The 14,916-nt window shown below is 36.5% G+C and overlaps 1 protein-coding gene across 4 annotated transcripts in view; it reads left to right on the forward strand.

Moving 5' to 3' along the window:
* Phf14 (PHD finger protein 14) overlaps positions 1–14,916 on the forward strand; it is a 164,378-nt gene that overhangs the window by 72,985 nt on the left and 76,477 nt on the right. For all 4 annotated transcript variants that reach the window (XM_052721042.1, XM_052721044.1, XM_052721041.1 and 1 more), the window contains 2 exons: positions 1,351–1,482; positions 8,161–8,329. In XM_052721042.1, the coding sequence (XP_052577002.1) occupies positions 1,351–1,482; positions 8,161–8,329 (301 nt within the window). The remainder of the gene's footprint in view (positions 1–1,350; positions 1,483–8,160; positions 8,330–14,916) is intronic.

The following is a 14,916-nucleotide window of genomic DNA, read 5'->3' on the forward strand; positions in this document are numbered from 1 at the left end:
TCTCCTTTACTTCCTGTGTTCAATATTTCAACAGTATTGATCACTGTAGTAGTTTTACATGACAATTCCATTTTCTATATCTAAATAAAGGCTTCATTTTTTTCTATATTTTAATAAGAGATCACTTTTTTCATGTAATGTATTAATCACAATAAGCAAGAATTTAGAAAATGCTGTATTTACATATGTATTTATAGTATAAATACATGTAAAAATAACATGCTTATATATGTATGTATACATGTGTATATATGTGAAATATGGGAAAGCACATTGTTGTCTTAGTTTATAGTGTGAACTTGAGTGTATTACCACACTTTTTCCCCAAGCATATTGGTTCTTTTGAAAATATTAGGCATAGCACTAGATGTTGGAGTTTTATGACTACAATTATTTTTTGCTTCAGAATATGTTTAAACTGATTTTCTTTTAAGATCTGGTGAGAATTTTGTTGTTGGTTTTGTTAATGCTGCTCATTTTTGTTATTATTGCTGCTTTATATATGTGTTTCCAGGAATATTGAAAATACCTGACATTATTGTTCTTCAGTTTGCTCTGCATTCCTGTTTCTCTTAGGTTCTCAGACAGCTTTTCCCTCATTCTGTAATTCCCACTATAAATATATGCTAAATGTGCAAGCCATGGTGCTCATTTCCTTAGAAGTAAAATTGCCTTTTCCCACAAGAAATGTTAGCTGTTTTAAAAATTCCTAAAGCTTGTACTATATCAATTAGTATGTTCTTTTTAACTTAAAATCTGACTTGTGTAGCTTATTTGTATGTGTAAGGCTATTTGAAAGGTTTGCATTTAATAATAAAAAACAAAGGTGTTTGTGGAATAATTTCTTTTGACCTTCAGGGTAGTTTTAAAAATTAGAATACTCTTTTTCATAATTTATGTTTCTTTCATAGTTTATGTTTTTAAAGAAAAATTGAACTAATGCTAAATGAATTTCAAGTAATAACTAAAAGACTATGTTGAGAATACATATCTTAAATATTCCCATTGTTTAATGGGTTTAGCTTTAGAAAACTTAAAGCTTATATTAGATCTAAACTCCTTTTAACTTTCTTTATTTAGAACAGTTACTGGCATTGTTAAAACAATGCTGCGAAAAACGTAAGTTATTGCAGGGTCCTGTACATACCTATTCTCTACATGCTAAGGCAAGGAGGATCATGAGATCAGGGCCAGCCTAGTCCTTATAGCAAGACTCAGTCTCTAAGGACTGGAAATGCCGTAGCAGAAGACAGAGTTATCAAGTTGAAAGCTATTGAACTCAGAGCTGCTGTAATTAAACTGTTTCCCTATGTACATCAGTGTAACTTTCATTTGCTGCTTTTATTGAAGTTGTGGAATTTGTAAGAAGAACCATGACCAGCATCTCCTTTTACTGTGTGACACCTGTAAGCTGCATTACCATCTTGGGTGCCTTGATCCGCCCCTTACAAGGATGCCGAGAAAGACCAAAAACAGTTACTGGTGAGTGAAACAGGCTGGATATGCTTGGAGTTGGTTTGCTTTTATCTTTAGCAGTACAGCTGTGTTACATCACTAATTCATAGTAAAGCACTTTTTCATACCTTTGAATTGAATATTTGTCAGTCTTTCTAACTATTACATGAATAAAATAAAATATTTGTAGAAATGAACTTTTAATCTTAGCAATGTATTCTTTCTTACATAAGGCGCCAGAGGTTTTTCTGGTGAGTTTATAATTTTCTTTCATTTTGTGATTTGGTATTTCTCAAATTCTTTACTTTTATTTTGAAGTTAAATAAATTTTAAGTTTCATCAGCCGTTCTTTGAAAATCCAGAAACTTTGAAAACTTCTGTTTTGTTTTAAGACAAAGTCTCCTTTTCCAGTTTTATGTTGGAGTCATTAGATAGCTAGGGATGACCATCAATTTCACAGCTTCCTGCTTCTCCTCCTCAGTGCTGGGGCTATAGGCCTATGCCAACATGCTCAGTTTATGTGGTATAAGGAATTGGACCCAGGGCTTTGTTGTGCTTAGCAAATATTTCATCAACTTAACTACATCCTCAACTACAACCCTGAAAAACATCTCTTAATTATCTTTTCACTGACTTAGTCATGTTGAATCACTACAGATATTTTATTAAAGTTTCTTTTCTTGTTTCTGTGATGAAACACCATGAAAAAAAAACAAAACAATTTAAGATTGAGAAAGGTAATATTCTCAATATAGTAATATTCTCACAGTTCAAGGTAGTATTCTCACAGTTCAGGGTTCAGGCCATCATGGCTGGGATGTCAAGGCAGAAGGATCTTTATCTTGTCATGCAATAAGATGGGGTTTTCTATGTCAATTAACATAATCCAGATAATCCCTCACAGGTTTAGCCTTAGAATCTCCCAGGTGATTCTCAGTTCTCTCAAGCTGACTGTTAACAGTAACCATCCCAGATGCATATAATGAATTTTATCCTAGGTTTAGTTCAAGGAAGAAGCAGGCGCTCAGATTTTAATCGACTTAATTGTCATAGTATTTCAGGAAGGGGAATGCAGACAAGGAAAAACTAGGAAATGAGTATTCTTTTTATGCAAAAATAATTGATCTAGTCTTAGAAAAGAAAAGGACCTGAATCCTGGAGTTGCAATCTATTGAAGAGGGTATGGATTCGGGGGCCTAGAGAGATGGCTCAGTGGGTTACAGTGCTCATTGTGCCTGCTTGAGGACCCATGTCTGGATCCCCAGGACCAGAATAAGGAGTGCTTTGTGGCTTCGGGTGGGTGCAATCCTTGCCCTTGGAGGCAAAAACATGAGAATCCTGGAAGCTCTCTGTTCATCCAATCTAGCTGGATCTATGAGTTCCAGATTGAGTAAGAGCCTCTCTCAAAAAAATAAAGTGGATCTGGGAGGAGCTGGTAGAGGGCAGAGCTTTAGCAGAATATACTGTATGAAAAAAAAATTTTAAACCGCAACAACAACAAAATAAAGCGGAAAGTGATGGAGGAAGACACAGATATCTTCCTGTGGCCTTCACCTATACACACACAACATGCACACAAACATACAAAATGTAGATACATGCATGTAAGGAAAACATGTGGCATTTGCCTTTGTGAATTGTATATTTTACTTTTCTGTGCATTCCAGTCTTCTGCATTTTTCAAGTAACTGGTCACAACTTTGATGAATTGCTGACTCTCTTCTTTTGGGGATATATGACCCTCCCCCTCATCCGGTCCCAGAGAGACATTTTATCCATTATCTTACCCAAAATAACGTTTTGTTGTTGTTGTTGTTGTTGTTGTTGATGTTTTTTGACACAGGATTTCTCAGTAGACCTGGCTGTCCTGGGAATTCACTATATCGAACTCAGGCCTATCTCTGCCTCCTGAGTGCTGGGATTAAAGGCCTGCGCCGCCATGCCTGGCTGGAAGATTATTTTTTTAAAAGATGATTTGATAGTGGTTCTGGACAGAATGTGTAGCAAATTTAAAAGATTCTCTTGATATTTCAACATGAAAGTGAATGTTGTTCTTTTGCATAACTCCTCACGTGATCTTTGTAATTTAGTGTTGAAACTCCATTTTATTTAATAGTTTTTAAAAATATTTTTCTTTTATTTTTGAAATTATAATTTCATCGTCTCCTTCTCTTTTTCCACTTCCAAACACTTCTCTTGCTGTCTTTCAAATTCACAGCCTCTTTTATCGTTAATTGTTGTTCCATGCATAAATGTTTGTACATATATATTCTTATTTATAACCTGCTCTGTCTGTATAATGTTACATATGTGTGTGTGTGTGTGTGTGTGTGTGTGTGTTTCATGAACTGACCATTTGCTGTTAGATAACCAATTTGTGTGTGTGCTGTTGTCTGGGAAGACTATTTCTCCCACTCTTAGAATTCCTTATTTGCTAGTAGTTCTTTGTGTAGGATTGAAGACTCATTGCTATGAGTGGTGTGTCTTTCCCCTCTCCTGTTCCCATTCACTTTGACATGTCTGTTGTTGTTGTCATTATTCAGTTCATGTTTAAACAATCATGTTGATGAAACTTTATGGATGTATTCTAGGAGACACAGTTTCACACAGACTCCCTGATCCCTGCCTTTTATAATCTTTCTACCCCTCTTCTTCAGTGTTTCCTGAACCTTAGGTATAGAAGTGTTGTCTAGATGTATTCATTGGGACTGGATGTCACAACTCTGCATTTGGATTGATGGTGTTTTATCTGTAATAGTTTCTGTTACAAAGAGATGTTTTCTTGATGAGGTGTGAGGACTACACTTACCTATAGGTATAAGGACAAACATTTAAAGTGTAGTCAGAGATTATGCTGGTTCATTAAAGCAGTGGTTTGTAGGTTCCAGCCTAAGATCGATTGTTGCTGGTCCTGCCTGGCTACTGTGGCCTTGTGGTCCCGCAACCGCTCAGACCCAAATGAACACACAGAGGCTTATATTAATTACGAACTGTATGGCCTACTGGCTCATCTAGCTAGCGAGAAACCTGAGTGTTTCTCGCTAGCTAGATCTTACATCTTAAATTAGTCCATAACTATTAATCTATGTATTGCCACATATTCCGTGGCTTTACCTACGTCCCATTATATGTTGCTCCTTGGGTGGCTCTCTGGCATCTTCTCTGCCTCTCCTTTCTCTTCCTATCTATCTGTTTGGATTTCCCACCTGCCTCTAAGCTGCCTTGCTATAGGCCAAACAGCTTTATTTATCAACTAATCAGAGCAACACATATTCGCAATGTACAGAAAGACATTCCCCCATCAATCAATGACATTCATTACTGGGTAATTGAGTACCAGGCATGATTTTCATCTTTTTGAGTAGGAGTTAAGTCCAATGATAGAATTGTTGGTTACTGCCAAGTTATGTGTGCCACTACTGTACCCTTACGGTAATTGTGCCATGTTGGTATTTGTTGTGGTTCATAGGCACCGTAGCTGGTTAGGACTGTTACTTGCATCCCTCCTCTGGAAGCTTGTATGGTACCTTCTGGTACTATGAAAGCTAGTCCTCAGGTGAGGAGGCTTTCATGTCAGCTCCAGCTTAGGGGCCTCTGGGCCCTGTGTCTACAGTGCATGGTGTCTTCAGCAATAAATAGGGATTTACCTTCCACTTCTCAGGAGTAACTGTGGACAATAACAATAGCCTGTAATGTTTTGGAAGTCTCTTGGACAACCCTAGCCTACAAATTAAAAGAGTGCATTTCATGCCTGTGTTGGGGTTTTTGCTAAGTGGTCTTGGATCTTTGAGGGGGCATTGTCAGCTAATAGTTTTGATTACTTCAATTACTTCAAAAATCTTCAGGTTTTTTTTGCATAGGAATTACAAACTGTAGGTCCCATCTCTGATAGAATGTATGTATTAAGTAAATACATAGATAATTAAATGAGCTTCATTAATAAGCTTGTGTGTCATAGTAGTATAGCTGAAAGTTTTCCTGTGTCCCACCTAGCTCATGGTCAGGACAAATCTCTCTCACCCATTGGTTCTGCAGCCACTATGACCCAAATAAACACACACAGGCTAATATTTTTAAGCTATGGCCATGGCAGGCTTCATGTTATCTAGTTCTTATATCTTAAATTAACCCATTTCTATAAATCTGTACTTTGCCATGTGGCTCGTGGCTTACCAGTATCTTTGCATCTTGCTTCTCATGGTGGCGGCTGGCAGTATCTCTCAGCTCTGGTTTTCTCTCTCTAGTTGGAATGTCCCGCCTAACCTTATTCTGCTTCACCATTGGCCAAACAGCTTTATTTATCAATCAGTCAGAGCAACACATATTCACAGCATACAGAATGACATCACCCATCATAGTAGTGCCATAGATTACTAAATGAATTCAGGTACATGTTTTTGACATTTCCAGGGTAATCATCACTTACCCTGAAAATGTTCTTTGATCCCATTGAATTGAATATGCTGTGGCTTTTATACTAGACCGTTATGTAGATAGATATCTTAAAGGGTGTTTGAAGGTGGAGAATATAGTGTTAATATATTGTTGAAAGTGAAAATGGTCCATCTGTGTAGATGTATATGGCGTGACTCATGAGAGCCGCCTTAAAATTGGAATACATATTCTGTATTGTCAGTTACAAAATTTTCTTGGTAACTTGAGTTTTTTGATGTTTCAGGGTTTCATGACATGCCATTTTAATTGTCTGAATGTTCTAGAACAAATTTACTTATCATTTAAATTTTTAGTGGGTTTGGGAATGAGCATAAGAACACAATGTTGTAATGATGAGTAGTAGCTACAAAAACAGAAATAAAGTGACAATGTTTTAATTTGAAAACTAGATTACACAAAAGGTACATGTTTTCATATTATAGGGATTTATATATTTTTACAGTGAATATGAGTGATTGGGGAAAAGCTCAGTTCATATAGTGCTTACCATGCAAGCCTATGGCCTGAGTTTGATATCTCTAAGCCCTGTAACCCAGACTTGATGGTGGTGCACGCTTGTAAATCTCAGTACTGGGCAGGCAGAGACTCTAGATCTTTAGGGCTTACAGCTCAGTCAGTAGCCTAATCAATAAGCCACAAGCCAATAGGAGACCTGAGGATCAACACTCAAGTTGTCCTCTGCTCTCCACATGCACAGGCAACACACACACACACACACACACACACACACACACACACACACAGAGGATTGGAATGCTTGAGAAACTATGACATTTCATTGAGCTGATGAAAATGATCAATTTGTTATTAGTTTGTATAATTTAGACATATAAAGCAGAAAAATGATCCACTTGAGACATAATTTGATATTGTTTGTAGGCTTATTTACTTAAAATGGCTGTGGCATTTTATTATTTAAAAAACAATACAAAAAAACCTTAGCATTTCACAGTTTTTCATAATTTTGTTTGCCTCTTCAGAATATGTTCATCAAGTAAATTCTGGGATTATGTAAGGCGTTTATGTAGTACCATATCAGTTACTGATGTTTTTATTTGAAATAAGTATAAGAGCAGTTTATTACTGATTTGGTAATCTATAAAACATCTTTTAGTTGCACTAGCAACATACATGTAAGAATTTTGTAAGTTATGCATTAGAGAATAACACTTTACTTTTCTCACTGATACTTTGCATTGTAGCAGTTAATATGATTATTTCAGCAAGACAAATAGTACTTTGTATTTATGCTGTAGAACCCAGAATTTAAAGATCTCAGTTTTAAAAGTAAAAATAAGCTTAATAATAAGTCTGTATTATTGATATATCAAAAATAAAAGTTTTGATGGAGAGTGAATTAAATGATAAGAAATGCTTAGAGATGTTTGAATTTTAAGTTACATTCAAAGGTACAAATATTAAAACATGTAAAGTAAATATATCATATATCACAAATTAGACTTTTGGAAACCTTTTTAATCCTTTTAAATTATATTTGAAGAAAATGTATAAGTTTACTTTTAACAGCTGGCAGTAATGTGGTTTTGTTCATTTGTTAGTTTTCTTTGGTTTTTCGAGACAAGGTTTCTCTGTATAATAGCCATGGCTGACCTGGAACTCTGTGGGCCAGGCTGGCTTTGAACATTCAGATCTGCCTGCCTCTGCTTCCCAAGTGCTGGGCTTAAAGGTGTGCGCCACCATACCCAGCTTGGTTGTAACGTTTTAATGGGCATATATAATTGGCAGAACACACTTTTCTAGGTCTTCACTGACAAGGTAAAGGTTTTGCTTGGTTTACTAGTAAAATGACTACTCACTCCAACACTTCACAGATCCCATTTTTTTCCAGATGGTATATTCAGCATACTATGACAAAAAATATAATGAAAAAGTATGGTAATGAAATATAAGAATGAAAGTCCATAAAAGACTTTTCAGTATATGTCACATTAAAAAAGTCATCATTTCTAAATAGGAAGATACCTTCTTAGTGAGTGGTCTATGAGTTCTCTTGGCTTGCAATAGCATTGTTCCATTTGTTCTTGTAGTATGTGGCTACACTGAATTGCTTTCTGTAACAGTCATGATAGTCATTTTGGCAGGTGTGGAGGTGTGCTTCTGTGTGTTGTCATTATCACACTGCCTGTGTGTATTTGTGTGTGTGTGTGAATTCTTTTTGTATTTATAGAAACTGTAGCTAAAATCAGAAGATAATAAATATTGACTTTATTTTAACAAAAATTTTTTCAGGCAGTGCTCAGAGTGTGATCAGGCTGGGAGCAGTGACATGGAAGCAGACATGGCCATGGAAACATTGCCAGACGGAACCAAACGATCAAGGAGACAGATTAAGGAACCAGTGAAATTTGTTCCCCAGGACGTGCCACCAGAACCCAAGAAGATTCCAATAAGAAACACGGTATTTATTCTTCGTTTATTGATCTCAGTGATATTCTGATGGAAAAATTTAAAAGGAGTTATAGCATAAACATACACTCAGAAGTCAAACAGGTGTTCATATTGCTCTTTGTTATTTCTATGAATTCAGTTCTCAGTATTATGTCAGTATTACAATATTAACATATTGTATTTAGTTGGGAATCTAGCTTGTGGGTTCAGGTAAAAGCTTAATGGTGGGTACTAGTATTTCTGACACTGTACTTAAAAATAGGACGTTACTGAAGCCTTGGACTCCTGGGCCTGCCTCTGCAAGCTCATATGTATAAGAGTCCCTTTCATCTCAGCTTTGTATTTCTCATCACCTAATCATTTCCTTTATTTTTTTATTTTTTTTGGCTTTTCAAGACAGGGTTTCTCTGTGTAGCTTTGCGCCTTTCCTGGATCTTGCTCTGTAGACCAGGCTGGCCTCGAACTCACAAAGATACGCTGCCTCTTCCTTTATATTTCAAACCTGTGTAGTCATGAACAGTATTTAATTTAGTCTGTTAAGTTTGGGGTTTTATGTGAATGGAGAAATCAAACTTTTGTTTTCTTTCTATAACATTATCTTTGTTTTAGCTAATTCTGTAAATGCTCCCTATAGTATGGTTATGAACATTTAGAGAATGTATAGATTCCCTGAGTTGCAGACTATTTGTGATTCACCAGATTACCTCCCTGGGACCCAAAAGATGGAAAGAAAGGAAAGGACTGGACCTACATGCTCTGGCACATTCATGTTCAAAGGCATGTATGTGCTCACACAGAGAGAGACACACACAAAATATAAAAACAAAACAAAACAAAATGTAGGTCTTCTGGATGGTTCGAGGCCATCCTGGTCTACAGAATGAGTTCCAGGACATCCAGGGCTACACAGTGAAACCCTGTCTTGAAAAAAAAAAAAAACCCTTTTCAAGTAATAACAAAATAAGGGTTGTATGTTTTTAAAAAGGAGTTTTTCAGACACTTGTAACTTTAAAATAATAAAGACTTTTAAAATGAAGTAAAATTAAATTAATAAAATTTAAAATAATAAAGGCCCTTAAAATATAACAAAACAAATGACAACGCTAAACCTAGAAGTATCTATCTCCCTCAATATCCAGATAAAGTTTTTTATTTTTTGAAAAAAAAAACCTATCTTGGTACAAGAGAAAAAAGTAAAAGATATCTCCCCTAAGAAGTCATAAATGCAGATTAGCCCTTATGGGTCTGGAGAGAGAATGTATACTACTGATGTAAATAGAAAACACACACTAAATTCTTATTTAAAATAGTTGTATGTTGAAAGAGATCCTTATGCATCTAGTAATAACTAACAGAAATACTTCCTAAAGAAATTCTTTAAATTTTGACCTCAGAGTATTTTCAGTGAGCTAGAAGAATTGGCAAAAGATTTATATACTTGTTCCTTGAAAAGTAAATATGATAGACTAAAACCATATAAACAGATGGCCAAGGTCATTAACACTGATGGAAACTCACATGACAGGACACCTTTTTTTCATACATCTGTTTGGAAAGCATTAAAATACTGGGCACATCTTTGAAGCATGAGAACACTCTCCATTCTGGCACGCATATAAACATGTGAGAAACACACAAGAAGAATCGAGTCTATGCAGTCTGAATTAATTTCTCATGTCCTCTTTTGAGCTCTGTAAATTTTCAATTGAAATACAAATGGAAATGGTTTTTATACATTTGGTTATTGTGTGACATATTTAATAAGTGAGATATTTCTCTCTCCTTTTCTTTATTTTTTTATTTTTTATTTTTTTCCCTTTTCCTTTGAGACAGGATCTCTCTATGTATCTCTGGCTGTCCTGGAACTATGCAGACCAGACTGTCCTGGAACTCTGCCTGCCTCTGCCTCCCAAGTGATTGTATTAGAGACATATGCCACCACCACTCCTGGCCTGAGATCTTTCTCCTTTGATGCTATATTCTGATACTAAAATGGTATTTTCTCTGGTGCCCCTTTGAGTAGTGTTAATGTGAAAGCCAGTCATATGTCTACTGTTAATTTGTATGTCTGGAGTCATTCACATTAAACATCAGTGTGGTGGTTTGAATGTGAATGGCCCCTGGGGGCTCATATCTTTGAAAATTTGGTCCTCAGTTGGTGGAACTATTTGAGAAGGAGTGGGAGCTTTATCCTTGTTGGAGGAGGTATGTCACTAGGGCAGGGTAGACTTTGGGGTTTTGAAAGACCTTGACTTTGCTGCTCTTTTTCTCTTCAAAATATACATTTTGTGTTTCTTTTTGCCCCACTTGCTCTTTTTCATTATAGACTTGCAGAAGAGTAATTATTAATAACTATGTGGCAGAGCCAATACAAGCCTGTCTTGAAATCTTTTCCATCAAAGAAATTAGTTGATTACCTTTCAATTCAGCCTCAGGCAGTTTCATAGGACAAGACCAGAAGGCATTCTCAGTATACCTCTCTGCCTCCTGTTTTGCTGTTTGGAGATGTGAGATCTCAGCTACTAGACATGCTAGAGTCATGGGATATCTTCCAGTGATAGCTGCACACAGGGAGTAGAACCAGCCCAAAAGAGAGCTGTATCTTGCAGGCATCCAACCTGGAAGAGGAGAGCTGTCTGAACCTGCTGACATTGGACAATGGAACTACACTATTTGGACTTGGCCCTTCTGGGTTTCGGTCTTGCTTTGATTCAATACTTCCCCACTGTGCCCCCTTAACTCCCTTTTTGGAATGGCAATGTATATTCTGTGCCATTTTATATTGGAAATACATATTTTGCTTTTTGATTTTTACAGGGTGTTACAGTTAAGAAATTGCCTTGAGCTTTTAGGGGAGATTTTGGACTTTGGACTTTTAAACAATGTTGAGGCTGTGGAAGACCATGGAGACATTTGAAGTCGGACTGAATGCGTTTTGTATTATGATATAGCCATGAGACCATGTGGGCCAGGGAGTGGAATGTAGTGGTTTGAATGAGATGTTCCCTGTAAGTCTCAGGCATTTGAGTACTCTGTTCCTAGTTGGTGGATGTTTGGGAATGATTAGGAGGTTTGGCCTTGTTAGATGAGGTGTGTCACTGGAACAGACTGAATGTTTCAAAAGCTTCTTGCTCTCCTCAGTCCATTCTTTCTTCTTCCTGCTTATGGATCAAGATGTGAGCTCTCTGCTGCTCCAGGGACCTGTACCTATGCAGTTGCTCTGTCATCACAAACTCTATCTCTCTGGAATCTTAAGCCCAATTAAACTATATAAGTTTTATAATTGCCTTGGTCATGGTGTTTATCACAGCAATAGAAACCTTAACTAATATAATTAGGATCAACACTCTTGTTTGTACTTTCAAACATTGGCATTGCTCCTGTTATACACAGTGAAATAGTGTCAAAGTTAAGGGAATGCTTGAATATTGACCTTGAAGAAGCTGATATTAAAAAAGAAAAGAAGGGGACTGGAGAGTTGGCTCAGTGGGGTAGAGGATCCCATTAGTTTGGTTCCCACCACCTATATGGTTGCTCCAAACCGTCAGTGCCATGGAATCCAACCCCTTCTTCTGACCTCCATGGGTACTAGATACTTACTTGGTATACATATATACATGTAGGCAAGATACTCATACACCTAGTAAAATCTTAAGCATTTTGAAGAAAAGTTATAGTAAATTAGTATTTTGGCCTCATATGAGCACTGCTTGTGTATGTCTAATTTTTGTTGCATTGCTTTATTTTTTTTCCCTTCAAATCATGAGTACTATGAACCTACTCTGGGGAATTAAAAAAAATGCATGCCTTTATATTTGGTGTGAGGATGGAAGTATATACACACTCCTTAATACCCTTTACTCTTTTTTTTTAAATTTCTTTCTTTGTGGTGTCTTTCAATTTACCTAGAAACAATTTACTTATTGAATGCTACACTTAAACCATTTTTGATTAACCAATAAGTATATTTTTGGATCAGTATCTTTATTTGGTTTTAGCATATCAGGATTTAAAAAGTTAGGCTCACAGCCTGGAGAGATGACTGTTCAGTTGTGAGGGTGTGAGTTTGTATCTGAGCACCCACACAAGTTGAGAGTCATATGCACACCTGTAACAGTTCTAAAAGGGGTGGAGACAGGCATCCCTGGAGGTTGCTGGATTCCAGCTTCATTATGAAAACTCAAGACCTAGGTTCAGGGAGAGATCTTGTCTCAAAGAAATAGTAATATAGAGGGACAACCAGTTTCCTTTTCCTGCCTCCTTACACACAAGTGTGCACACACACACACACACACACACACACACACACACACACACACACACACACTTATGTATATGCTCACACAGACAGGCACACAAATAAATATTAAATAAACAAAAGGCAAGAGAGATAAGCGGATAGCCTCTATCCTTGTTAGAGTACCTGCCGTTGGAGACAAAATTGCTCTTGAAGAATGGTGTCTTCCTGTTGACAGGAAGCTTTCCATTCACCATGCCCAGAGTCTTAACAGGGAACTGAACATGTTGACCAACCATACTAGACTTGTAACATGGATACTCAGACATATTATTTTCCATTTTATTCTATTCTGGGTTTGTAAGAAAGATTTCTAGAAATCTGAAAGAATATAGTATATTCTGAGATAATAGTTTCAATAAGATGCTTCTCTTATTATGATCAGTCTCATTATCACTTTTTTTCTGCAAAATTTTCTTTCTATACAAAAACAACAAAAAATGGTCAAGTTACTTGAAAACAAATTACAGGGCTGAAAATTTATTGCTTAAAATAATGGTTAAAAGATTTATTTCAAGTGAAAGAATGAAATATATTTTCAGGAAGTACCTCTCCCTTGTAAACATAGAGTCATTGTATGCTTCATAGGTTAACATTGCTTCATGTTTAGTTATTAGGATATCTAGTTTTTAAAAAATTATCAATCCAAATGATAGCATTGTTTTAAATGAAAAAATCAATTAGTGTTTTTTTTTGTTGTTGTTGTATGAAATTAAATGTAGCTAAGGACAGAATCTTTTTTAGCCTCTATTCCAGCATTTCTCTTTCCCCAACTCAGTGCATGGGCTTTGAACCTATTATGAGTACACATATTTTTGGTATCTGACATTTTTTTCTTTATCAGACACAAAAGAATCCTAATAAAGCATTGTTTTAAATAACTTGCCAAGATGTATATAGCCTTTAAGAGGTGCTCATCCAGGATTCAAATAAGACTTTTATTATTCTGGCGTTCTAAGCAGGAGTACTAGTGATGACTCTAGAGACTTCTCCATCTAGCTTAAACTTGCAGCAGCTTGATGACTATACATCATACGACTAGTCCAGGAAATGGTCATTCTGTGGTACATGAGGGCATTCGTGGTGTAGCTAGATGTGTGCATATCAAGGAATGTGTTGTTTCTAGTTGAAAGGAGCTCTGTCGAATATTCGAGAAATTATCAGTAAATCTCTTACCCTGAAATACCAAGCCAGCGTCTCTTGGGTTAGAGAACTTGATTGTGAATATTTCAGCCTGAAGAGCACTCGTGAGTGAGTGAAATGTAGGGATAAAGGCAAATCTGGAAAAGCTTTCAGGAAGTAAGTGCTTGCTTAGCACAGGGTTGGTCACCTATAAAGTGCTTCCAGTCTCCCTGACCTCTTCCCTTTTTCTTTCCTTCTGAGGATGAGGATACGATCTTTCTTATCCCTATTTCGTAGCTGTGGTTATTGTATAAAACAATCAATAGGTTCTAAATAAGTAAGTTAGACTTACCTGAGGAAAAGGCTTACCAAGCCACACAGCATTAGAACAAGCCATGCATCTAGTACCCATGGGCTTAGAAACATTGCCTTCATTTTGCTTGTCTATTTCTTAGTTCCAGTTATTATCCTTGAACTGCATATGGAAAGGGAATATAGAAAATGTGGTTTCCAGCCTCAGACAATAGGTGATTATAAAGTGACTACAGATAGTCAAGCATAGTAACTAACTGCTTATTATTGTGCTTGCTGGGCATAGGATTGGTTGACTGTGAAGTGGCTTTCACACTCCCTGACCCTCTACCCTTTCTCTTTCTTTTTAAGGATGATGATACTATCTTTCTTACCCATATTTCCTATCTGTGGTTCTTATGTAAGACATTAAGAGATTAAAAATGAGTAGATTGTTGGTAGTAAAAAAATAGTGACTTGAAGGTTTACTATGTGCCCAGAGGACAATTGTAGATTAATGTAGTGAACCTAGAAGGTTATGAAGGTTATTTAGCCCCTTTTGTCTTTCTGGATATGCAGGTGGATCTTTATCACATTTCCCATGTAATCATCAGTGAAGTCGCTCATTCCTTATTCCTTTAAAATAATTAATTGAAGCCGGGCATGGTGGCACACACCTTTAATCCCAACACTCTGGAGGCAGAGGCAGGTGGAGTTCTGAGAGTTCGAGGCCAGCCTGGTTTACAGAGCGAGTCTTAGGGCAGCTGGGGCTGTTACACAGAGAAACCCTGTTGCAAAAAAACCAAAACATAAATAAACAAACAAACAAATAAGTAAAATTAATTGAAAAGATAAATAAAGAATCTAAATAACTGGAATCTTGTGAT

This window comes from Peromyscus californicus, unplaced genomic scaffold (assembly GCF_007827085.1).
Source record: "Peromyscus californicus insignis strain IS unplaced genomic scaffold, ASM782708v3 Scaffold_6__1_contigs__length_162567912, whole genome shotgun sequence".
Lineage (NCBI taxonomy): Eukaryota > Metazoa > Chordata > Mammalia > Rodentia > Cricetidae > Peromyscus > Peromyscus californicus.